The sequence below is a fragment of the Megascapheus bottae genome, chromosome 15, assembly GCF_031878675.1.
Source record: "Megascapheus bottae isolate mThoBot1 chromosome 15, mThoBot2.hap1, whole genome shotgun sequence".
In the NCBI taxonomy this organism is placed as follows: Eukaryota; Metazoa; Chordata; class Mammalia; order Rodentia; family Geomyidae; genus Megascapheus; species Megascapheus bottae.
The window spans coordinates 20,900,967-20,926,576 of record NC_143523.1 but is presented as its reverse complement, the minus strand read 5'-3'; the positions used below and the strand labels follow the sequence as shown (position 1 = coordinate 20,926,576).

The 25,610-nt window shown below is 48.3% G+C and overlaps 2 protein-coding genes across 8 annotated transcripts; one reads left to right on the top strand and one right to left on the bottom strand.

Moving 5' to 3' along the window:
• Positions 1-2,144: 2,144 nt before the first annotated feature.
• On the bottom strand, positions 2,145-9,542 carry C15H10orf95 (chromosome 15 C10orf95 homolog). Of its 2 annotated transcripts, XM_090345997.1 has the most exons (3): positions 9,454-9,542; positions 3,670-3,795; positions 2,145-3,155 (listed from the first exon to the last, which is right to left on the bottom strand). In XM_090345997.1, exon 3 carries the CDS (start codon positions 3,099-3,101, stop codon positions 2,496-2,498), a length of 606 nt encoding a protein of 201 aa, XP_090202123.1. In that variant the 5' UTR covers positions 3,102-3,155; positions 3,670-3,795; positions 9,454-9,542; the 3' UTR covers positions 2,145-2,495. The 2 variants fall into 2 exon arrangements, with proteins under 2 accessions (XP_090202123.1, XP_090202124.1); XM_090345998.1 differs by lacking the exons at positions 3,670-3,795; positions 9,454-9,542 and adding an exon at positions 3,246-3,403.
• An 854-nt stretch (positions 9,543-10,396) lies between these two features.
• Positions 10,397-25,497, top strand: Slc68a1 (solute carrier family 68 member 1). Of its 6 annotated transcripts, none has more exons than XM_090345991.1 (11): positions 10,569-10,643; positions 13,993-14,103; positions 14,660-14,727; positions 17,408-17,648; positions 18,026-18,108; positions 18,516-18,968; positions 19,082-19,205; positions 20,717-20,813; positions 22,200-22,371; positions 22,444-22,637; positions 24,194-25,497. In XM_090345991.1, exons 4-11 carry the CDS (start codon positions 17,481-17,483, stop codon positions 24,454-24,456), a joined length of 1,554 nt encoding a protein of 517 aa, XP_090202117.1. In that variant the 5' UTR covers positions 10,569-10,643; positions 13,993-14,103; positions 14,660-14,727; positions 17,408-17,480; the 3' UTR covers positions 24,457-25,497. The 6 variants fall into 6 exon arrangements, with proteins under 6 accessions (XP_090202120.1, XP_090202122.1, XP_090202121.1 ...); XM_090345993.1 differs by having other exon boundaries at positions 18,774-18,968; positions 24,194-25,495; XM_090345992.1 differs by lacking the exon at positions 10,569-10,643 and having other exon boundaries at positions 13,968-14,103.
• Positions 25,498-25,610: the final 113 nt, after the last annotated feature.

Genomic DNA, 25,610 nt, shown 5'->3' with positions numbered 1-25,610 from the left:
CACATACATAGAAAAAAGCCAGAAGTGGTGCTGAGGCTCAAGTGGTAGAGCTCTAGCCTTGAGAAAGTTCAAGGACAGTGCTCAGGCCCTGAGCTGAAGCCCAGGACGGGCAAAAAAAAACAACAAAAAAAAAACAGTGAAATTCTCTTCTGTATAATTCATGTAAACTAACAAGATGCTGATTAAATGGAGTACACACCTGTAAATGGCGTAGACTTGTAATCCGAGCTACTCAGGAGACAGAAATCTTAGGATCAAGTCAGAAGTGGAGCTGTAGCTCAAATGTAGAGTGACAGCCTTGAGCAAAAAAACCTAAAGAACAGCAAAAGGACCTAGAGTCCAAGTACATATAAAAATGCTAATTAAAGAAATTAATAAGGTTGGGAATGTGGCTTAGCAGTAGAGTGCTTGTCTACTATGCATGAAACCCTGGGTTCAATTCCTCAGTACTACATAAACAGAAAAGGCTGGATGTAGCGCTGAGAGTGCTAGCCTTGAACAAAAGAAGCTCAGGGACAGCATCCAGGTCCAGAGTTAAAGCCCCATGACTGACAAAATAAATAAATATAAATAAATAAATAATAACTAGTATAGCTGGGTGCCAGTAGCTCACACCTGTAATCCTAACTACTCAGGATTCAGAGACTGAGGACCACAGTTCAAAGCTAGACTGGGCAAGAGTCCATAAGTTTCTTTTTTCTTTTCTTTTTCTTTTTTTTTTTTTCTTTTGTGGGTCAAGGGGCCTGGGCGCTGTCTCTGGGCTCTTCAGCTCAAGGCTACTGTCCTACCCTTGAGCCAAGCCCCACTTTTCATTTTCTAGAGGCCAACTGGAGATAAGAGTCTCAGATTCTTTTGTGCCTGGGCTGGCTATGAACCTTGATCCTCAAATCTCAGCCTCCTGAGTAGCTCAAGGCTATCACCCAACCCCTTGAGCCACAGTCCCACTTCCGGTTTTCTGACTTTGAACCATGATCCTCAGCTCTCACCCCCCGCCCCCAGTAGCTAGGATTACATGTGTGAACCACTATACCCAGCTCTCATAAGTTTCTTATTTCCAATAAACTACACCCAAAATCCAGAAATAGGTCTCTGGTTCAAGTGGTAGGTTACTAGACTTGAGCAAAAAGAGCTCAATCAAGGTTAGCACCCAGACCCTGAGTTTGGCACCACAACCAACACACACACAATACATATAATCAGGACAAGCTGGGCACTAGTGGCTCATGTCTGAAATCCTAGCTACTCTTGAGGCTTGAGCACAGAAACTGAGAGACAGCACCAGGTCCTGTGTTCAGCCCTAGGACCAGTTCACAGGAAAAACAAAACAAAACAAAAACACAAAAGGGTTGGACACTTCTGGCCTTTTCTGTTATATGGTACTGGGAAATCAAACCCAGGGTTTCATGCATGGTAGGCAATCACTCTACCACTAAGCCATGCTCTCAGCCCTGAGAGACTTTTTTGTGCTAGTCCCAGGGCTTGAACTCAGGGCTTGTGCACTATCCTTGGGCTTTCTCATGGACTAATGCTCTACCACTTGAGCCCAGTACCACTTCTGGCTTTTTCTATGTATGCGGTATCAAGGAATAGAACCCAGATCTTCGTGCATTCTAGGCAAGCACTCTTACCGCTAGGCCAAACTCCCAGCCCCTGAGAGACTTTATTAAATACCAAAAAGCTGGAAGTGGAGCAGTGGCTCAAGTGGTAGAGCACTAGCCTTGAACAGAAAAGCTCAGGGATAGTCCCCAGGCCCTACTTTTAACATTTAAGCTATGTTTAACACACACACACACACACACACACACACACACACACACACTTCAAATTCCAGGTAGATGAAGAAATAGGCTCAGTGAAGTTAAAGATACTTGGCTAGAAAATGTCAGAGCCTTCCTAAATCCAGGTCTCAGAAGCCCCTCACAGTCGTGCCTACTATACTCCGAAAGCACCGAGTCCTTAGAGCCTCTGTGGGAGGTGGGCCCCCAGTACCAGGAAAGTCTGTAAGTGTCATCGTGCACACAAGGTGGGAGTGGGGAGTCATGCTGCACACCCCATTCTGCAACATCTATGCAAGGCTCCTTTTATACCGATGGCAAAACAGCCACAACTCCAAACATAATAATGATCTTGCATGGTATACCCGTCTTCACTCATTTATTAATTTTTCTTTACAAACTGGGGGTGGTTGTGGCTCTTAAGGTTTAGGGCCAAGATAATGGATGGAAGGTGGAGAGGGAGGCATGGGGAGGGGGGTAACAATCCAGGCCCTTCTTCCACCCCAGCACTTCCCAGGACTCTTTAGAGGGGAGGAGGGGGCAGAACACCCAGCGATATCCTCGACCCCTTCTTCCCCTCCGGTCTAGCCATAGCGCCAGGAAAATCAAGAAAATGCGGGGATCGGGCAGGAGGGAGCGGGAGCGTCCGGGGCTCGGCGCGGGGCAGGCAGGCGGCACTGCCCCGCGGCTGGGCTGCGCGCGGCGGGCGTTCCGCTCGGCTCAACTCCGGCCTCTCCTCTCCTGGCGGCGGCCGCGCTCCCCGGCCTTCCGCGGGAGGCCGCCGTCCTGGCCGTCCCGGGGCCGGCGCTCCAGGCGCCGGGCCACGCGGTACTCGGGCTCGCCCACGCGCGGCGCCGCGCGCAGCAGGAACTCGCCGCGGCGGTGCGTGACGCGCACGTCGGTGTGCGGGTAGGTGCCGTAGACGCGCCGCAGCTCCTGGCGCACTGGGTCGGGCAGCTGCAGGCGCGGGCCGTGCGTGCGTTCCACGAGGCCCCAGCGCAGTTCCGCCTGCACGCTGCCGCCCTCCGGCCACTGCGACTCCCACCTGGGCGCCGGCGGAGATCGCCGCCCCGGCACGCTAGTGGCGTCGGAGAACGGCAGGCCGAGGGCCCCGGCGTAGGGCGGCGGGAAGTTCCACCAGGGCGGCGCGGCCGGGGTCCCACCCGCGCGGTAGAAGCGGTGGTATTCCCGCGGAGCCGCCGCCTGGCGGCAGAAGCAGTAGGCCTGGATGGGTGGCAGCAGCAGGGGGGCGGCCAGGTAGGTGTAGGTGAGGGGCTGTTGTCCAGGCCACACGTCCTCCCTGCGCGCCAGACTGCCGTGGTACATGGTCGGAACCTTAGGAGCCGGGCATTTTTACTGGGGCCTCATCCAGCTTCTTACCTGTGGCAGAGGGATGTGTGGCTACATACCTGATTGTTAACATCAAGCCTGGCCCGCTGGTCCCTCACGCCTGCAACCCTAACTACTCACCTGTAATCCTAGCTACACAGGAGGGTGACATTTGAGGATAAAGCTTCTATTGGCAGAAAAGTATGAGATTCTTAGCTCCAAAAAAGGCCAATGAAGCTGTGACTGGGGTGGCAGAATGGCAGCCTTGTGCAAAAAAAAAAGCTCAGAGACAGCAGTGTCCAGTCCTTGAGTTCAAGCCCTTGTACAGGGGCACAAAAAGGGGGCCGGGGACGGGGGAAGACCAAGGAAACCATCTGTTCAGTGTCAGAGGCCTTGTATGCCTGCCTCATGCCTTTGGGATGCTTTTAAAATTAGGTATTTCATCCCCACCTTGTCCCAGGATTGGGCCCATATCTTGGCTCCCAACCAGGCCATCAAGACCTAATACCTTCTTTTTAAACCCTCAGCCCCTGGCATGCTCTATCTCAATAACTCCCCCACTCACTTATTTCTTTAGTCTGGAGGTCTTGATCCCTAGGATTAGGGGAGCCAGAGCGATCTACAACAGGGTTCTTCTCCACTTCTTTGTAGTTGCACAGCTCTCCTCCATGTTGTACCTCTGCCACACCTCCTGGTTACCAGGCAAACAGAAACATCTCGAGCTGACCAGGAGCCAGCCAATCTGTCAACGTCTGAGAGAACCTACAATGGTAGGCCTGAGATCAGAGATGCACTCCCCAGAATCTCAGTTCCCTTACTAATAGAACTAGCTGTCCTTCCCACATCCCAAGCTCCTCCCCATAAGTTACTGTGACCACTAAGTGAACCTGCACAGCATCTACTGAAGTCACTTCAAGTTGATATTAATTTTAGAACAGTGGTGCAAATATTTCCAATTTACATAGCAAGAAGCTGTAAATATGCAATAACTATATTCAGTGACGAGGACATATGAAGGATTTGCTTCAACTCATATGACCAATTATGTTAAAAGAAAACATTAGGCTAGGAGTTTGGCCGAGTGGTAGAGTGCCTGCCTAGCATGCACAAAGACCCAGGTTCAGTTCCTTGGTTACCACATACATAGAAAAAGCCAGAAGTGGTGCTGTGGCTTAAATGGTAGAGTTCTAGCCTTGAGAAAGCCCCAAGGACAGTGCTCAGGCCCTGAGTTCAAGTCCCTGTACTGGCAAGAAAAGAAAAAACAAAAAAAACAACCAACAACCAAGAAAACACCCCGTTAACCCATGTATCTGTCTCAACGCTCATGCTCATAATATTAGCTTTGCTGCAAATCCACGCAGGCTAGGACTTCTTTCAGACTCTTTCCTAGTCCTTCTCCTCTAGAATGTTACATTAGCCCCTGTAATTCTTTATAAGCATGTCAAGTACAGCGTGATACTCCCATTTAATAGCTAAGGCACAGAGGCTTGGGGGAAGTAGGCCACTATTCCAGTATCCTAGAGCCTGTAAATAAGACGCAGAGGCCACTTGGGGGAAGCCAGAAAGGGTGCATAATCCACATGGGTGAAGTCTATTCTCTTCTGGTAGTAGAAAAGTACAGTGTGCACATTATTACAGATCTTACAATTTGCAGATGATTACAGATTATAAAACTTGCAGAAGGGGGCTGGAGTGGTAGAGTGCTCCTCTAGCACGCATGAAGACCTGGGTTTAATTCCTCAGAACCACATACACAGAAAAAGCTGGAAGAGGAGCCCGGAGTTTGGCCTAGTGGTAGAATGCTTGCCTAGCATGCACGAAAACCCAGATTCAATTCCTCGGTATCACATACGTAGCAAAAAGCCAGAAGCGGTGCTGTGGTTCAACTGGCAGGGCTCTAGCCTTGAGAAAATCCAGGGACAGTGCTCAGGCCCTGAGCCCAAGTCCAGTACTGGCAAAAAAAAAAACCCCAAAACCCCCCCCAAAAAACAAAGCCCAAATCTGCTTAAGGAAATGGGGGGGAGGGTAACAAAAGAATGAGGAAGTAAAAAGAACAAAAAATATGAGGAAATTAGAATGTCTAATTCTTTGGCACCAAAACCTTTATAAAGGAACTCGGGCTCCAAGGGCTCCAGCCTGTAATTTTAGTCTGAATCTGATATCTGAGGATCTCAGTTTGAAGCCAGCATGGGCAGGAAAGTCTGTGAGATTCTTACCTTCAATAAACTACCCCCCCCCACAAAACCATGTAAGTATAATGGGTATGGTGGCTTATACCTGCAATCCTAGCTGTTCAGTAGAAACAAAACTTGACAGAGTCTCATTTGGAATTTATTACTACCCATTCTTTTGTCTTCTGTCCACTGTAAGGGTTGGTTTCAAGACATGGTGGCCTCTGAGGGAGGTAGTCTCTAGTAGGCAGAATAAAGCCTCCCCCCTCCCTCACTCCTAGGCATCTATACTCTCTCTTTTTTTTTTTGCCAGTCCTGGGCTTGAGCTCAGGGCCTGAGCACTGTCCTTGGGCTTTCCTCAAGGCTAGTGTTCTACCACTTGGGCCACAGCACCATTTCTGGCTTTTTCTATGTATGTGGTACTGAGGAATTGAACCAGGGTCTTCGTTCATGCTAGGCAGACACTCTACCACTAGGCCAAACTCCCAGCCCCCCAGGTATCTATACTCTCATCCCCCGGGATGATATGAATGCCACTTGTCAAGGAGCAAGGAGGAATTAGGGTCATTAGAATGATATTAAGGTTGCTAATCAGCTGTTCTTGAAATAATCAGATTATCTGGTAACCCTCCCTCCCCTCTAATCACTGGGTTTTCTTTGTGTGGAAGGCAGTCAAGGAATCAGGCTGATGTTATCGAGGAAGACTTAACAGTTGCTTTGAAGAGAGAGATGGGACAGAAGGAAAGAATATGGATACTCTGTACAGGTATTAAAGTGCAATGATAGGTCCTAAAGCCTCCAGAAAGGAATGGAGTCCTGCCATCACCTTGATGGATCCAAGAAGGCTCATTTCAGATCCAGTCTCTAGAACTATAAGATCAAATGATAAAAATGAGAAAATGGGAAAAATAGGAACGAAACTGTGAGTCAGTATTTGTTCGCTGTGTTTCCAGTAAACAGCCCCTCGATTTTTAGGGTTCTACACTTTACCTGTTCTGGAGAAGTTGATTATTCCAAGTTTTGGGTGACTTAAAACTAAGGTAATCAGCTCTGCCATGAGACACGTGGTTTTAGGGATTGGTTTGGGCTAGCTAAGTGGGCCAGTGTTCACTCAGGCTCAGGATTTTGTTCTTTAATCTAGTGGAAGGAAGTACTTTCTTTACCCTGGATCAAAATCTGAAAAAATGCAGTCTGGGTCCCAGATGACCTGACTGAGATCCATAAAGAAGTGAAGCTAAGGAAAGAGAAAGAAATTGCATCCTGGTATCAATATTTGAGTCATGGAATTTCAAGTTGCCAATAAACTTCTTTTGTGTTAAGCCGGCTTGAGTTGTCATTTATTGCTTGCTTCAGGGTTACACACTTACGTATTGCTCCCCATCCCCACACAGCGTCTTCCTATAAAACATGGAAAATATAGAGCAACTTGCAAAGATTTGCTGGGTTTTTTTTTGTTTGGTTGGTTTTTTGCCTTGAATGAGCTCTTGCTCGACGCTAGTGTCCTACTACTTTGAGCAATAGGGCCAGTTCCATTTCTCTGATGGTTAATTGAAGGTAAGAGGCTCATGGACTTCTTTTTTTTTTGCCAGGACCCTGGATTTGAATGGTGATTCTCAGATCTCAGCCTCTCAAGTAGCTAGTAGTAGTTTTTTTTTTTTGCCAGTCTTAGGGCTTGAACTCAGGGCCTGGGCACTGTTCTTGGGCTTTCTCAAGGTTAGCACTCTACCACTTGAGCCACAGCACCACTTCTGGCTTTTTCTGTGTATGTGAGTACCAAGCAATTGAATCCAGGGTTTCGTGCATGCTAGGAAGTCCAAGAACACAGCACAGTAATCAGGTGAGAAGCTTCCTGTTGTATCATAACATGGTAGAAGTCATCCCTTGGCAAGGTAAAGCAAGCATGCTATATCTGTTTCCTTCTTCTTTAAAGCCACGAATGCTATCAGGGGGCTCCACCTCATAACCTCACCTAGCCCTAGGCAGCTCTCAAAGCCTCCAGCTTCAAATACCACGAACAGATCATTTTGTGAAGTTTCCAACACATGGTTTTTCTTCTTCTTCTCAAACTCAGGACTTGGGCACTGTCATTGGACACTTTTGCTCAAGGCTAGCACTTTGCCTCTTGCAGCTTTTTCTGAGTATGTGGTACCGAGGAATTGAACCTAGGGCTTCATGCATGCTAGATGAGCGTTCTACCACTTGGCTACACTCCTGGCCCCCAACACATGGACTTTTGCAGGACATATTCAAAGCATAACAGAGACTGGAGGCATGACTCAAGTGGTAGAGTGCTTGATATGGGCAAAGCCCTTAATTCTAGTCCTAATACTGAAAGCAAAACAAAACAGGATGTTGAAATAGAAATAGAAGGACTCTTCCTTCATCTTAGAAGTCCTTGAAGAAAATGTCTTAGTAAAGGAGAATAAGGATGAGTTGTTAGAGAGCAGGAGGAGAACGTGAGAGGTAGAGGAGGAGAGCAGAGAGGTAGGAATCTAAGGGAGGAGAGATTTCAAGTGCAGAGTTGGTTTGTATGTGTGTCCATCTATCCCAGGTGCAGGACTTAAGGAATCAGGCAGGCAACAGGGTCTTCAACCACACCCAACTCCCTTCCCAGTGAGTTTTGTACCTCCCAGCCAAAAAGAAATCAGAGCTATCCAATCGGCCTAGCTCTAGTACTGACAGAATGGTAACCAATTACATTGTCTCTAAAATCAGAAGGCTGAGGGGCCTCAGGAGGAAGTCAGTGCAACATGAATCCTATGGTGTCACATCCAGGGTTGGTCCCTTATTAGTCTTACCCATCCCAATCATTTCCTCCACTGGATTCCTAGAGAGGGCTAAGGAAAGACTCAAAATTTGTCCTGATCAGAGATGGAAGGGCATAGTAAATTCCTTTAGTTAATTTACAGAACACCCAGTGGGGCATTTTAACCTTCTGTTCTCGAAGCCTGGGAAGCAAAATATAGGTAAGGGATGAAGGTGGAACAAAATACTATTATTTTCCTAATTCTGAGGGCATTTGGAAACAGTCACTGGAATCTAGAAATGTGTGCAGCTTAATCAGAGTGTACAATTTCAATGTTATGTGACTATAATTACCTTGAGTTAAAATGACCATGACTGCAACAGAACAACCCTAATTCGTTTTTCCTGCATAGTTTCCCAGCAAAATCTACACAAACAAAACCATGAGGATCTTACATGGAGCTTTATAAGCAGACTCCGGTTCTAGGAATATGCTTGGCTCTGTGATACTAGCTTAAGGGACATTTTGGCTAGAATGAAGGCACTTTTGTTTTTTTTTATTAAAGAATTTATTAACATTAATTTTTACATCATATATCAAATGGTGTATTTAACAAACAAGAATTCAAGAAGGGAATCACTGGCACTTAGATTTTAGAACATAATTAAAATTAGGCTGAGGGTTTTTATGTCATATACACATATTAATTTATGTAATAAAACATGTCTATAGAGTCATAAGTAGACACTTTAGTTTTAACCAAAAAAATATGTTTCTCTTTCTGACCCCAATAGCCCAGGACCATGCTACATTCAGTGAGTCCAGGAAAAAAATTGCATTGTGTATAATCCTGGATCTATATCTTCTCTTTCTTCTGTCTCTCAGCACCTTAGGGCTGCTTCTAATTCACCAGGACCATATTCCCCAATGGGACAAAGAAGGTGAGAAGAGGATCTGAAGATTAAGAAACAGGGAAATGAGACAGGCAGGGCATTATGAGTACTGGAACCTTTAGCCCCTGGACACAAAGCTCCTGTGTTGACCCATTTGCTATGTTTGAGTCTTTTGCTACTTTGTCACAAAGGAGGAAGGAGGCAATATTCTTCTTTCAGGGAGATGACTGACAACAACAAAGGCTTAGGTGGACAAAGTACAAAACTCTTACTCCTAGTCAGAGGAGGTGGTTCACGCCTGTAATCCTACTCAGGAGGCTGAGATCTGAGGATCACGGTTCAAAGCCAGCCCAGGCTCTAAAGTCTGTGATACTCTTATCTCCAAGTAATCACTAGAAAAGGGGGAATGGGGCTGTGGCTACAGGGGTTGGGTGTTAGCCTTGAGCTGAAGAACTCAGGGACAGGACCCAGGCCCAGAGTTCAAGCCCCATGACCCACAAAAACAAAAACAAAACCTCTTACACCTGTTTTTCACTTACTGTTCAGGAAACAGAGATTAACAAAAGAAAAAGGAGTTCACATCTCGCACAAGCCAAAAGTGGTGCCCCTCTTATCCCAGGATAGGGAAACTGGGCAGGTCTGGTGTGTGTATGCTGTTGGGTTGCTTAGAAACCTATCTAGCCTTCTAGATTAGTCAGGGAGCACCCTCCAGATTAGATTGAGCCATATAAGCTTGATTATGAGAGAATGGATAGGGATGGAAGAGGATAAAGTGTTCTGGGGCTCCAGGAAACTGTCTGTGTCTCTTGCTTGTGGTGCAAAAGTCACCGAGTCTCTGAATTTCAGATTTTGCATCTATAATATAGGAATAATAGCATCTACGGTGCAGCAATGATGTGAGGACTCAACAGGAAAATTCAGTGGGATTAAGCGGTGCACAGCAGCAGCTCATCTTCTCAATATGTTATATGTAGAACACGACTATATCATGTATAAATATTTTGTATACATAATTATAAATAATACAAGGAAGTTAGGCTGCATGGCTGTCAGTTAATGGCCTGTTCTTTGTCCCATCATCTCCCCTAGCCTGGTGGTCTGATGCCTCAGGCCCACAGCTAGGCTTGTCCTCTCTTGTGGACTCATAATCTAGCCTCAGGGATCCCCACTGCTACCTCCAAGTCTGCCTCCGGTTGATTTCTAGGCTTGAAAGATGATGCTAAAGTGTCCTCGTCCTCCAAATTAGAGAGGCAAGGAAGGACCAAGCAAGACAAAAGGGAAGCGTTCAGATTTGACATGAATGATATCAAGCCTCTGTGGAGGTGAAAAACAAGCGACAGCTAATCAGGAATCCAGGCAACCTGCTCCCACCTGCTGGTGTCCATTTTCTTTTTGGTTGCTATGGGCAGACGCCCATGACCAACATGGCGGCGATAGCCTCAGAAGCGGTCACCTGCAGGCGTGGCGGCCGAGCTGTGCGCAGCCAATTGCTGGACGGGGGCGGAGCCAAAGACGGGGAAAGCCCTGGTGGCGTGCGCGCAGGCGCACTGCCGGGCGCCGGGCTCCGAGCTGCAGCCCGGTTAATCTTAGCCTGCCAGGACTGCGGTGAGACGGCGGCGAGCGGCCGGGACTGGGGAGCCGCTCTGACCCCAGCCACCAACCCTGCAGGACGGGATGGTTTTTGGCGTTCCGACAGTCACGGGGACTTGTCTGCAGGGGTCCTTCGGCGGTGAGGTTGTGGATCGGGACGTTCCAGGGGCTGGGTGGGGTCAGGGGCACAGGTGGAATCTTTTGAAAGGCTCTGTGGGGGTGGGGAAAGGTCTCACCTGCAGAGCCTCTGAGCTCAGTGGCCTGCGGCGAGGCCTGGCGTCGTGCGGGGCTCCTCAGGTGATTTCAAGGTGTCGCGGGGATGGAGAACCACTGAGCGTGTTTGAGGGTGATTCTTGAGGGAGTGAGAAGCAAGTTTCAGACTTCCCTGTAATCAAATGGGAGAAAGGTGAACTTGCACTTCGTGAGGTGAAAGTTCATTTCTAGTCGGAGGGAGGGGATGGGCCCATTGGTATTTGAGGATGGGGTAGGGACCCCCCCGCCCCCCGACTCTAGGGACTGGGCTCTACTGTGGGGAGGCTAGACTGGGAGACAAAGCGAACCACTGGCAAGTCAGCTGCTTGCTGAGAAAGTGGCCCACTCAGTATATGCTGTGGTAGTGTGTCCTACACTGTCACCTGTTCATTTGATACATCTGAGGACTGGCAGGGAGTGAAATTTCCTTCACAGACCCGACCTAGTGTTCTGAATGCCTAATTGTGGTCATTAGGAGCAATTCCCTTCCAGGTTGCTTGGTCTATAGCTGTTTTGTGTTTTCTTCAGGGCCTGGCACTGTTCTTTAGCTTTTATGCTCAAGGCTAGTACTCGACCACTTGAGCCACAGCTTTTTGTTGGTTAATTGGAAAGAAAGCGTTTCATGGACTTTTGTACCTGGGCTGGCTTTGAACTATGATCCTTATATCGGAGCTTCTTGAGTAGCTAGGATTACAGGCACAGGCCTGAAGGAAATGGGAGGCAAATACCCACCCTCCTGATGCCCCTCATTTTGGATGAGGACCAGACTGGCATTCTTGGTTTCCTCCTCTCAACTCAGCACCCCTATTTGAATATACTATGGATCGCTATCAGGAATATGTTAGTTATCATTTTTGCCCCAATGAGACAAATGATTTTTTTGAGGCAAATCATTTTTTGCCCCAATGAGACTTTTCACAAGATGTTAGAGGGCTCCGTTGAGATAGATCAATGTCCCGTAGTCCTCTTATCCAGACAGAAACTTGGGTGAAGGTTACAAGACTCCTCCTGCTCTAACTTCTTTCTACCTCTCTGCTCCAAATTTCACTCCCGTTATTTCTGTTTTTCTTACTAGGTGTTGTGAGCTTGGTGAAAGCTTCACGAATGGTACACTTTGCTATTATCATTACTGTGTTTTCTGTACCCTATTGCCTTCCTATGGCATGTCTAGCTTCCCAGGTTTCCTCTTCAAGACTCCTACAGCCAAATTGGGGAGAATGATGAGGTAGAAGGATTTTCCTATGACTGCTGTTCCCAGGACCATGGATACCCATATTAGTCTTTTAGGGACAAGTGTTAACTGAGCCGTTTGCTATGTGGTACTGGAGCCTACAGGAAGCAGAGGCAGAAAGTAGACAACTGCCCTTGAGCTTGTGATCTGGAGGACAAGGGAAGGATTTGGATGCTGGATGCTGGGGCTGAGAGATCCCCAAAAGGGAGATATATGATTAGGTGCATAGAGAAAGGCTTGTGACACTGACCTGGGCATTGGATGGGCAGATCTGATAAGAGGGACTTGAAGTGAAGTGAAATTGTTCATCAGACTCTAGTTTGGATTATAAAAGTTGAAGTTCTTAGGCCAATTATTCACTTTCAGAGACTTGATTTTTTTTTCTGTGAATGGGATTCATGACAGTGATGTGAAAGCCTGGCATGCACTGATATTGAGAAATGTCATGTATTTACATCTAGGATATCTTAGACAAGAGCCATTTCATGAACCAAAGTGGGGAGATAGTATTTAAAAAATAAAATAGGGGATGGCAGATGACAATGACTTGAATGCTGTAGGCAGGAAGAGACCTGGAGCTCTCTGCTGGGAGCTACTCAGAAAATGTTAGTCATGGATTTGTCAAAGGGGTCCGTGACTGATTTATTTTTTTATTTTTAATTTATTTAAAAAATCATTTTTTGCTAGTCCTGGGGCATAAACTCAGGGCCTGGGCCCTGTCCTTGAGCTTTCTCAAGGCTAGCACTCTACCATTGAGCAATAGTACCACTTCGGCCTTTTCTGTGTACGTGGTACCAAGGAATTGAACAGAGGGCTTTGTGCATGCTAGACAAGCACTCTACCACTAGGCCACACTCCAGCCCTCCCTGACTGATCTTTAAAGGTCATGATCTTCAAATGCTGAGCCCACATTTTGTCAAGTATGGGACCAGAGGCCATCAAAATCTAAATAAGAACAACAAAAACAAAACATGCAACCAAGCTGGGCTCAGTGGCTTACATCTGTAAGCTATTCATTGAAAGGATCAATGTTCAAGGCCAACCTGACAAAAGGTTTGTGAGTCCTCGTGTCAACAAACAAAAGCAGAGCATGCTAGGACATACCTGTCTTTCCCCCTACTTGGGTAGCATAAATATGAGGACTGTGGTCCAAGCCCACCTAGGCAGAAATACTATAGCATTTCTTCCTACCTGAAAAATAAGGCAAAAAGGGCCAGGGGCCTGGAAGTACCTACTTAACAAGCACAAGATCCTGAGTTGAAACCTCAGTACCATGAAAAAAAAAAGTCATGAAACAAGTACCCACAGTGCATGTGATACTGTGCCTATAATCCCAGCTCTCAGGAGGCTAAGGCAGGAGGATTGTGAGCTTGAGGCCAATCTGGGCTACACTGTGAGTTCCAAGCACACCTAGGAGGACTGTCTCAAAAGACAAAACAACAGGGCTGGCTGGGAACGTGGCTTAGTAGTAGAGTGCCTAGAATGTATGAAGCCTTGCGTTGGATTCCTCAGTACCACATAAACAGAAAAAGCCAGAAGTGGTGCTCTGGGTCAAGGGGTAGAGTGCTAGCCTTGATCAAAAGAAGCTCAGGAACAGTGCCCAAGCCCTGAGTTCAAGCCCCAGAACTGGGAAAACAAAAACAAAGACAACAAAAAGTCATATCTCTATGAAACATAATAAACTGTTGTGTGTGGAGAGTCTTCTGGGTGCCAGGCACTATGTGTGGTACTTTATGCTCCCTGTGCATGTCAGTCTCACAGCCAGCTAAGAGGTTGGCACCAATATCCCCATTGGTCAAGGGGTGGGGAGTGGTTGGCCCAAGGCCACTAGCTAAGATTATTCCAAGGAGAAGAGCTGGGCTGGGGGCTTCAGCAGGCTCTTTTGTAATCCCTAGGGCAGTGCCATTAGTTGTAGGTTTCAGGCTATGCAGTTTATGCAACAATGCTGGTGTGGGCTTCCTGCTGTGCTTCCAGGGGAAAGACACTGCTGTTCTCATTGGAGCAGGTTGAGGTGCACAGGTGAATGGGGGAAGGCTATTTGCTGATGGAGAAGCAGAATCTGCAGAAGGAACACCTAAGGGAAGCTTTGTGCCCTCCCGTTGGCTCAGCTGGACAGGTAGCTTGGTCTCTTGCTGAAGTCTATTGTGGGGGTTTGTCTCTGCTCTTCATTAGATGAATTCCTGGATCTTGCAGGCAGCTTTTGTGACTCTTCCCATATGCCTGCTCCTTATCTCTGTTGAGGGGCTTGAACTCTGGACCTGGGCGCTGTTCCTGTGCTCCTCAGCTTACGGCTATCACCCTACCCCTTGAGCCATACTTCTGATTTTCTAGTGGTTAATTGGAGATAAAAGTCTTGTAGTCTTTAGTGCCCAGGCTGGCTTTGAACTACAATCCTTAGATCTCAGCCTCCTGAGTAGCCAGGATTATAGGCGTGAGCCACCTCAACTGGCCTCCTTTTGTGACTCCTTTTGTTGCCTGTAGCCATTTTCCCCCCACCCCCTCCCTTCTTATTCAGGAAAGGGGCCCAAGTATCGTGATAGTCCTTGTTGATCTGTTTGTGGCCTATTTCTGAGCATCTTTCAAGGACTAGCATAGGGCTCTGGGGTTCCCAGGAATTATCCAAGTCCTTTCTGGACTCCTAATATGACAGGCTTTCTTATTGCATTTTACAGATGAGGAAACCAAGTTTCAACAGAGGGTGACCTACCTGAGGTGACACTTAGAAGTATAGTTGAACCAGGTACTTATGGCTCACATCTGTAATCTAGTTAAGAGGTTGAGAACTGAGGATTGCTGTTCCAAGTCTGCCTGAGCAGAAAAGTCTGTGAAATGTATCTTCAGTTAACCAGAAATAAAATAGATGTGGCGCTGTGGCTCAAGTGGTAGAGGATGGTTTTGAGTGAAAAGCTAAGAAATAGTATCCAGTTTCTAAGTTCAAGCCTCAGGACTAGCAGATGCACTCACACACCAGAAGTACAGTTGAGGCTGGGTATTGGCAGCTCATGCCTGTAATCCTGGCTACTCAAGAAGCTGAGATTAAGAATTGCAATTTGAAGCCAGTCTAGACAGGAAAGTCCATGAGATTCCTATCACCAATTAACCATCAAAAAAGTCAGAAGTGGAGGCCAGGGATTTAACCAAGTGGTAGAGTGCTTGTTTAGCATGCACAAAGACTTGGGTTCAATTCCTCAGTACTGCATACATAGAAAAGCCGCAAGTGGTGCTGTGGCTCAAGTGGTAGAACACTAGCCTTGAGGAAAGCCCAAAGACAGTGCTCAGGCCCTGAGTTCAAGCTCCAGGACTGGTAAAAAAGTCAGAAGTGTAAGGGGCCAGGAGTTTGGCCTAGTGGAAGAGTGCTTGCCTAGCATGCATGAAGACCCAGGTTTGATTCCTCAGTACCACATACATGGAAAAAAGCCGGAAATGGTGCTGAGGCTCAAGTGGTAGAGCTCTAGCCTTGAGAAAGTCCAAGGACAGTGCTCAGGCCCTGAGCTCAAGCCCAGGACTGGCAAAAAAAAAAAAAAGAAGTGGAGCTGTGGTTCAATGGGCAGAGTGCTAGCCTTCAGCAAAAGAAGCTCAAGGATAGTGCCCAGGTCCTAACCTCAAGCCCTAGGACTGGCACACACACACACACACACACACACAAATAGTGCAGTTGGAATTTGAACCCATGCCTTTGTGATGGCAAAAAGTTGTCCTCTTTGTATCTTACAACCTTTTGCATCTTCTGCCCTTATCCCAGCCCAAATTCAAGGAGCCACCTGGTAGAGGCTGGGGCTTTGTTTGAGGTGGGGGCACCTCCAGTAACAAGGACAGGATACTGGGCATCTACGTAAGCTGGGAGATGCATTCCATTTGGGCTAGGGCTGTGTAGTTGAGCAGGGGAGTTCTGAGGCTGGGTTAAGGATAGTGACAGAGTGCCACTGTGCTTTGTGGTTGCAGGGCCTCCAAGGGGCATCACATTTGCTCTTCCCCGTTGGATGGGGCCTCGCTGTCTTCATGGAAGGCTGGAGAGGCCCAATAGCCATTAACTCTCAACTTTTGGCTCTTTGTGCAGTTAGGGTGCTCAGTGCTTCAGAGTGTTTTCTCTTTGACTGCTAACCAGTCTTTTGATGGAGGTACAGAGAGGTTGGTAGCTAAGATGTCTGAGACTCGAGTTGTACCTTCACAAAGCAATGCTGAGGAAACTTCAAGCCTTGATTATGCTTGCTTACCTCATGGTGATGGTTTCCAAGGCTCTTCCATGTTGTATGCTTAGAATCTGCAGTTTATGATCAATCATTTATGCCTCAGTGAAGTTCTGAGGAAGAAGAAAGACAAGTGTTTTGTTCAAAACTCACTGGTTCTTCCTCCTGCACTGTGGCCCAGCCCTGAGAAGATCCTTGCAGTTTCAGGGACTGATTTCAGGTAGCCTGAGTTCTTTTCCACCTCTTCTCACCTTAGGCACAGACTGGCATAAGGCTGGCTGGGGCTGGGGTAAGACGGGTGTGTGTGTGCATGTGTATATTGGCTCTGGTGCTTGAACTCAAGGCCTGGGTGCTGTACCTTAATTTCATTGCTGAAGGCTAGTGCTCTGCCACTTGAGCAGCTCCATTTTCAACCTTTTGGTGATTAATTGGCGTTAAGAATCTCATGTTCAGGGGGCCGGGAGTTTGGCCTAGTGGTTAAAGTGCTTGCCTAGCATGCATGAAGACCCGGGTTCGATTCCTCGGTACCACATACATAGATAAAAGCCAGAAGTGGTGCTGAGGCTCAAGTGGTAGAGCTCTAGCCTTGAGAAAGTCCAAGGACAGTGCTCAGGCCCTGAGCTCAAGCCCAGGACTGGCAAAAAAAAAAAAAAAAAAGAATCTCATGTTCAGCCGAGCATGTTGTCTCACACCTGTAATCCTAGCTACTCAGGAGGCTGAGCTCTCAGCCACAGATTATGAGCCACCAGTGACTTTTTCTCTCTCCTCCCTTCTCTCTTCCCATTTCCCTCACTCCTCCACTGTCCTGTCCTGTGCTACAGATGGAATTCAAGGCCTTAAACAAATATTCTACCACTGAGTCACATGCTGTGTGAGTGTGAGTGACAGTTGAGTTTGGACTCAGGGCCTCATGCTTGTGGGCCAAGCATTGTTGAGCCTCGCCTCTAGCCTTTTTACATTAGTTTACTCTGCACCTGGACTATATCGTACCATGTTTTGGCTTCTTGTTATAGTGGGGATGACAGGTATGCACCACCATACCCAGACTTTGGTTGAGAAGGGGTCTTCTGTGTCTGCTTTGGCTGCTTCAGCTATGAGCCTCCCAATCTCAGCCTCCCAAGGAATTGGGATTTTAGGAGTAAGCCACTGGTGCACGGCTCAAAAGTGAGCCCCAGCTGGCCTGCAGTCGAGCTCTGGTCTTTGCTGCTAACTTCTTTGTTTCTTCTTCCCTAGGAACAAGAATGGTGAGAATGCCTGTGGCCATGAGCCCTCAGTGCTCCTGGGGCTGAAGCTGAGGCTGGCAGCCATGGGGCTGGCTCTGCCCCAGGCCTGGCTGTTAGGCCTTCCCACGGCTGTCATCTATGGCTCCCTGGCCCTCTTCACCTCCATCCTACACAACGTGTTCTTGCTCTATTACGTGGACACTTTTGTCTCAGTGTACAAGATTAACAAGGCAGCCTTCTGGGTGGGAGAGGTAGGGCCAGCGCTGGGCGACCAGGTTGGGTGGAAAAAAGGAAGTGTTGGCTTCCTGGCAAATGGCAGGTGCTGGACCCCTGCCCAGTTAGGGATGTGAGCTAAGGCTGGGCAGGTCACCAAGACTCTGTCAAAGAAGTGGGTAGAGGCTTTTATGAGTCCTCTTGGTGGGGCGGGGGAGGAATTACAGCCCCCTCCTGGCCACTGTCCTACACAGTCCACTATAGGTACAGCGGGATGCCTTTTCCAGCTGCCCTGAGGCAGTAAGAGTGGCTTTGGCAGAGGCACTGATGTGTATGGCTTGCAGTCAGGATAGTTGGACTGTTTTGGAGGCTGGGGAGTAGCCTGATGAGACTGCCCATCTCCTTCTGTCTGCAGACTGTGTTTCTCATCTGGAACAGCCTCAATGACCCCCTCTTCGGCTGGCTCAGTGACCGCCAGTTCCTCAGTTCCCAGCCCCGGTTTGTTCCCCTCCTCTGCTCCCCAGGGCTGCTGCCTATGTTTGGGGTGGCAGGGGGAGGGGGAAAGGGAGGCCAGTTGAAGTGTTGGGCATGGCTTTACGCATTTCCCTCTGTCCCTGTTTACCAGAGAAGGCTAACCCCTACTTGGCCGGCCTGCTTGTCTTAGGCCTCTCCTGCGAACGCCAGCTGTGGCCGGCAGATTCCTTTCCCCTACCCACTTTGGCCCCTCTCTGCCCCTGACCTTGAAAAGTGTTATCCCAGTGCCCTTTGGTGACCCAGGGCTATGCATGCAAGGCTCTGGGCTGGGGATTTGGGGTACACCCTGGTGTGGCTGGGGGCTTGGGCAGAGGAACCAGAGCCTGGGAAGGCCCCAAAGGGCACCTCCAACTGCTCCTTCTCCCTGGCAGATCAGGCACTGGGCCCTCCTCAAGGACGGTGGTGCTGGCACGGGTACGGGCATTGGGGTGGCATGGACCATTGCTGGCACTGTCATTTCTGGCATTCTGGGTGCCCTGGGCCCCAGCTGGCCTGCAGTTCTTGCTGTGCCTGTGTCTCTACGATGGCTTCCTGACACTTGTGGACCTGCACCATCATGCCTTGCTGGCTGACCTGGCCCTCTCAGCACATGACCGCACCCACCTCAACTTCTACTGCTCTCTCTTCAGTGCGGCTGGCTCCCTCTCTGTCTTTGCCTCCTATTCCTTTTGGGACAAGGAGGATTTCTCCTCCTTCCGTGCCTTCTGTGTGGCCCTGGCTGCCAGTTCTGGGATGGGCTTTCTGGGAGCCACACAGTTACTGAGGCGGCGGGTCGAGGCTGTCAGAAGGGACCCAGGGTGCTCAGCTCTGGCCATGGATGGAGGGTGAGTGGCTACCTCGGGTCTTCCAGGTTCTGAGTGGTTTCAGTTCTGAGTCCCCTGGACTGTGGGTGGCTGTTGTGGCCTGGACCAGTCCTCAACTTTCCTCCTTCCCACAGCCTGCGTGGAGATGAACTCCAAGTGGGCAGGGAGGAAGCGGGCAGGATCACCTTGGGCCAGTATCTCCGGCAGCTGGCAGGACACCAAAACTTCCTGTGGTTCGTGGGCATGGATCTGGTGCAGGTATGGGCAGGGGTTCCCTCCACCAGTGGCTGGGCTATGGGTGGGTGCTTAAAGAGCAGGAAACTTAGAAGGCTTGTCATCTGGTTTGATGGCAGAAATCGAGTTTGGGAAAATGGGAAATTTGGGTCTTTTCACTTGCTGTGAGGTCTTCGGCAGGTTTTCAGCCACCTATAAAGTGAGGCCTGAAAAAGAAATCTCCTCTACGGGAACTCAATCTTTTAGCAATAACCAAGTGCCCTATCTGAAACATATGTAATACACACAAATTAAGAAATCATTTAGATGGATGTGGTAGTATGCACATGTAATTCCACCTACAGGGGAGGCAGATATCTGGAGGAGCATTGTTTGAGGTCGCTAGGGCCAAAAGTTAGCGAGACTCTCAGCAAACAAGCCTCTGAATATAGTGGCTCATGCTTGTAAACCCAGCTATTTGGATGCATAGCTAACAGGATTATGATGTGAGGCTGGCCCAGAGCATAAACTGGAGAATCGGGGCTGGGAGTTTGTCCTAGTGGTAGAGTGCTTGCCTAGCATGCAAGAAGACCCGGGTTCAATTCCTTGGTACCACATACATAGAAAAAGCCGGAAGTGGTGCTGAGGCTCAAGTGGTAGAACTCTAGCCTTGAGAAAGTCCAAGGACAGTGCTCAGGCCCTGAGCTCAAGCCCAGGACTGGCAAAAACAAAATAAAACAAAACAAAAAACAACCAACCAAAAAACTGGAGAATCTATCTGAAAAATAAAGCAAAAAGAGCTGGGCAAGCCAGGTGCCTGTGACTTAGTCTGTAATCTTGTTAAGCAGGAGGCTGAGATCTGAGGATGGTGGTTGCAAAGTCTCACAGACTCTTATCTCTAATTAACCACAAAAGGCTGGAAGTGGAGCTGTGGCTCAAGTGGTAGAATGCTGGCCTTAAGCACAAAAGTTCAGGGACAGGGCCCAGGCTCAGAGTCTAAGACTCAATGTTAGGCGAAAAAAAAAAAAAATGTGTAGGGAAGCATTAAATGCCAGGCATCAAGTTCAAACTCCAATACTGTTAATAAATAAGTAAATGCCAGGCTCAGTGGCTCACGCCTGTAATCTTAGCTACTCGGGAGGCTGAGATCTGAGGATCATGGCTCAAAGCCAGTCCAGGCACTAAAAAGTCCGAGAGACTTATCTTCAATTAATCACCAGAAAATCAGAAATGGTGCTGTGGCTCCAGGATTAGGGTGGTATCCTTGAGCTAAAGAGCTCAGGGACAGCGCCCAGGCCCAGAGTTCAGGTCCCACCCTCACCCCCTCACCTCCCAAAGAAGTAAATACCACTGGGCCAAAAATCTTAACTACTATTTTTCTATGCCTTTAAATTTGCTTTGGCAACATTAGATAAACAGTAGTAGATAAACCTATAGTTTTAGGTTTGTTCTGGCATGTTCTATGTTTTAGGGACATGGGGACCATGGACTGTGCGCTACCCTGTTGGCTGGCAGGGCTGCTCCAGGCCCCTCCTCACTGCCCTGTCGGCTTGCAGGTGTTTCACTGCCACTTCAACAGCAACTTCTTCCCCCTCTTCTTGGAGCATCTGTTGTCTGACCACATCTCTCTCTCCACTGGCTCCTTCCTGTTAGGTGAGTGGGTGCTTTGGGTCAGAGGCAGTGCCAGAACTCCTGGCCCAGCTGCAAATATCACCTGCTTGAGTGGCAGCCATTGGGATGAATTTCTGGATTAACACTTCCATCTCTGCCTCCCTCACACTGGTTCTCTTGAGGATGGCGCCACCCAGCTGCAAGAAGGTGCAGTGGCTGGTTAGCAGTGAAGACTATAGTCCTGACTCTGCTTATTCATTTGCTGGGTGGCTTTTGGTATGTTACTTGATCTTTTGGGGCCTATGTTTTCTCATTTGTACATTAAGGGAAATAGTATCAGCCCTCAATATCTGTGGATTCCATATTCATGGATTCATCCAACAGCCGATTGAAAATATTAGGAACAATAGTATAAGGAAAACAATTTTGTGTCTGTATTGTACATATGTAGTTTTTTGTGTGTCTGTGTGGGTTTTTTTTTTTTTTGGCCCGTCCTGGGGCTTGGACTCAGGGCCTGAGCACTGTTCTTGGGCTTTCTCAAGACTAGAACTCTACCACTTGAGCCACAGCACCACTTCTGGCTTTTTCTATGTATGTGGTACTGAGGAATTGAACCCAGGACTTCATGCATGCTAGGCAAGCATTCTACCATGAGGCCATGCTCCTGGCCCTGTAATTTTTTTTTGTCAGTCGTGGGACTTGAACTAGGACCTGGACGTTGTCTCTGAACTCTTCAACTCAAGGCTACTGCCCTGCCTCTTGAGCCTCAGTGCCACTTCCGGTTTTCTAGTGTTAATTGGAGATAAGAGTCTCATAGACTTTAGTGCCTGGGCTAGCTTTGAACCATGATCCTCAGATCTCAGCCTCCTGAGTAGCTAGGATTACAGACGTGAGCCACCATGTCCAGCTACATATAGTTTTTTTTTCTTTTTTTATTGTAATTAATAAAAGGGTTACATGATATTTGCCAGATAGAAGGTGCATTAATTCACATGTCTTGGTCCCCATTACTCTCCCCTCCACCCCCCTACATATAGTTTTTTTTTTAAATCTTGTTATTGTCCCCAAACAATGAAGTATAACAACTGCTTCCATAACACTTACATGCTATTAGGTATTTTAAATAATTGAGAGATGACTGAAAATATATGTGGGGCAGGGATAAACAGATTATATGTGAATACTATGCCACTTCATTTACAAGACATCCTTGGATTTTGGTATTCTTGGTTGGCTGTAGAAGCAGTCCTCCACAAATAGTGACGGTTTACCTTAAAGACTTGCAAAGATTAAATGAAAAAGTGTGAAGCTCAGTTTAGAGCCCAGGACATTATTAAGACACACTGTAATTTGGATCATTACAGCATCAATCAACTATCTCTGCTGAGGCTGGGGCAAAGCCTCCTGACAAGCCTTTTCCTTCCCCAGGCATCTCCTATGTTGCTCCTCACCTCAACAATCTCTACTTCCTGCCCCTGTGCCGGCGCTGGGGGGTCTATGCTGTGGTGCGAGGACTCTTCCTGCTCAAGCTGGGCCTTAGCCTACTCATGCTTCTGGCTGGCCCGGACTACCCCAGCCTGCTCTGCTTCTTCATTGCCAGGTATGCATCTGCCTACCCTTGCCTCCATACCTATATTCTACCCTTCACACTCGCCCCTCTGTCTGCCTATAGCAACCGTGTCTTCACTGAGGGCACCTGTAAGCTGCTGACTCTGGTGGTCACTGACCTGGTAGATGAGGACCTGGTGCTGAACCACCGAAAACAGGCAGCCTCAGCGCTTCTCTTCGGCATGGTTGCCCTGGTGACTAAACCAGGCCAGACCTTTGCTCCACTGCTGGGTACCTGGCTGCTTTGCTTCTATACAGGTGAGGCACTCTTTCTATACAGTGGAGGGGACACAGCGTACCTGGTATACTACTTGGCAAGCCTGGCTTCAGATCCAATGAGGGTGACACAGTGGCTGCTTGGCTGGGCTTTGGCCGCTCTGGACTAACATCCATTGTGAGCCTTCTCCAGAAAGATTCCTCTCTCTCCCTCCCCCTTTTGCCAATTGGTATGGAAGACTTTTCGTGTACAGACTGCTCAAGGTGCTGGGAGGTAACAGCAACTAGGACCCCCCAGGTCTTATTTGGGCTCTAGTCAGGGGAAGCAGGTGGAGCTCAAGGTCAGTAGTGATATGTCAGTAGCAATACAGTGAGTGCTGAGGTAAAATAGAGGGAGCTGTGAGGTGGTGTCACTAAGAAGCCACTTAGTTCAGTAAGGGAAGGCTTCTCCGAAAAGGCAGCCTTCAGGGTGAGTATTGAATGATTTGGTCCAGAAGAGATCTTGGCAACTCACAGGCAGTCAGCAAGATTCCAAGTGTCTGGAGGCTCCAAAATGAGGCTGGGAAAATGAGGGCTTTGTAGAACAAAGTAAGTTTGCTGCCCAGGGGAAGATGTTGGAAGTTCTAAGCAAAGAAGGGATGTGGTCTGTTTGATCTTTTGCAAAGTTCTCTCTGCTCTATGCAGGATAGGTTGTGGGAGGCAAGGGTAGGAAGCCAAGAGCTGTGGCAGAAGTCATGGAGGCTTGGACCAGGGTAGTGGCAAGCAGGGTACATTTTGGAGTTGAGGGGAGAGGAAGGGCTGGGTGCTGAAGAATGGAGGCAGGCTTGGAGGTTTCAGCCTGACTTACTGAGTGGATGGTAATATCATTTGCAAGGGAAGAATGGTGAAGGAGTAGGTTAGGGCAGGCATTAAGAGATGTAGCTGTCTGTAATTCTAGCTATTCAAAAGTCTGAGGCAAGAACACTGCCAGGTTGAAGCTGTATGTTTGCTTTGTCTCAAAACAAAATAGCTAGCCAGGCACTTGGTGGCTCAAGCTCATAATCCTAGCTTCTCAGGAGGCTGAGATCTGAGGATTGAGGCCTAGAGCCAGCCTGTGTAGGAAAGTCTGTGAGACTATTTCCAATTAACTACCAGGAATCTAAAAGTGGAGCTGCGATTCAAGTGGTAAAGTGCCAGCCCTGAACAAAAGGGACAGTGCCTAGACCCCGAATTCAAGCCTCAGGACCAGCACAAGGGAAAAAAAAGGAACAGAAAGTTACAGTTTGGGAGATATATATATATATATATATATATATATATATATATATATATATATGACGCTTGAGATGTTACTTTAGAAAGGAAACTGGACTGACCTTGTTTTTTTCTGTTTTGTTTCTCTTTTTTTGGCCAGTCCTGGGGCTTGAACTTGGCCTGGGCACTGACCCTAGGCTCCTTTTGCTCAAGGCTGATACTCTACCACTTGAGCCACAGTGCTACTTTGACTTTTTCTGTTTATGTGGTACTAAGGAATTGAACCCAGGGCTTCATGCATAGTAGGCAAACACTCTACCACAAAGCCACATTCCCAGCCCGTTTTCTGTGCCTTTCTCCTCTAGGTCATGACCTTTTCCAGCAGCCTTCAATAACTCCTGTGGGGAGTGTCCAGCCCTGGCCAGAACTGCCAGCCCCAGTCCCAGCGCAGGCGCCAACGCTGCGTCAGGGCTGTTTCTACCTGCTGGTGCTGGTGCCCATCATCTGTGCATTGCTGCAGCTTTTCACCTGGTCCCAGTTCACACTGCATGGCAGACGCCTGCGCATGGTCAAGGCCCAGCGCCAGAATCTGATGCAGATTGAACCTCTGGACATTAAGACAGTGTGAGCTCTGCAAGGCTATTCTGCTGAGCTCGTGGTTCCAGGACTGGCCAGTCACCATCCTGCTTCTTTTTGCTGTCCTACAGCCTATAGGACAGATAGTGGGTGAGAGCTCCTAGGACTGAGCCAAAAATGTCCCCACAGCCTGTCTCTCTTTAGCTGCCTGGCTCAGCTTGGATAAGGTGGGGATGTACGTGCTCAGGGACCTGCTTCTGTGGGGCAGGAGGAAAGATGGCCAGACCGGATGGGCTGTGTGGTACACAGTGATTTGCCTGCCAGAGGTCCAGCCCTCTGCCTGGCTGACATAGGCCACTCTGGTGGGCTCAGGAACTACTTTTGATACTGTGACTGTTCCTTTCTGCATAGTCAGTCAGGAGTGCTGACTGTGACACCTGCGCCCTCCTCTCCCCTTTCTAGGGGTTTCTGGAAGGTTTTCTGCTATAGCTGTGCTGTAACCTCTCTCTTTCCCGTAGGGCTCCCAGCTCTCACCAGGCTTCTGACCTCTAGAAGCTCAGTTCATTACAGATGAAAAAATCACTCATTTGTGTTCTCAGGGCTGTGCTGTGTGTGTGTAGACGTGGAAGGTGAGTTAGGTTGGCTGTGCCACTGGCAGACTTGGAGGTGCCAGGACCAGGATGCAGAGTGCTACACAGGGGCCAAAGTGACAAAGGCCTGGAGCCAGCTGCCCAGTGCATCCCTCACATACCACTGCTAGCCAGACACTCTCAGCCCAGGAATGTCAAGAATTGCCTACCTCTCAAGATTCTGATACAATGGGGCTAGGTTATCCTTTTTCTAAATTTTTTTTTCAGTTGGTCATGGGGCTGGATACACAGATAAACCTATACTTTGTAGGGTTTGGGGGAGTTAAATAGTTGCACCAGGCAATGCCACCCCCTCACCCCAGCCATGGTTTAAAAAGGGAGAAATGCTTAACCAGGATAGCTTCATGTAATTCCCAGTCATCTTATACACCCGGAAATGTCCGTAACTGTGACTTCCAGGACGTCAAGAATTGCTCCTGTCATGTGGAATTGTCTCACTGTTGGGCTTGAGTGTGGTTCCCTTCTCCGCGCCCCTTCCTCCCCCCCTCTCCCCTGCCACCATGTCAGTTCTAGGGCTTGGACTGAGCCTAGGTGCTGTCCCTACATCTCTGGGATT

Excerpts from the sequence above, each read along its gene's own strand:
- C15H10orf95 (XM_090345997.1), bottom strand. The coding sequence starts at position 3,101 with ATGTACCACGGCAGTCTGGCGCGCAGGGAGGACGTGTGGCCTGGACAA.
- Slc68a1 (XM_090345994.1), top strand. The coding sequence starts at position 17,481 with ATGGGGCTGGCTCTGCCCCAGGCCTGGCTGTTAGGCCTTCCCACGGCT. Across the intron at positions 18,109-18,515 it reads TTCCTCAGTTCCCAGCCCCG|ATCAGGCACTGGGCCCTCCT; the intron begins GTTTGTTCCCCT and ends TCTCCCTGGCAG. Across the intron at positions 22,372-22,443 it reads CTCTGCTTCTTCATTGCCAG|CAACCGTGTCTTCACTGAGG; the intron begins GTATGCATCTGC and ends GTCTGCCTATAG.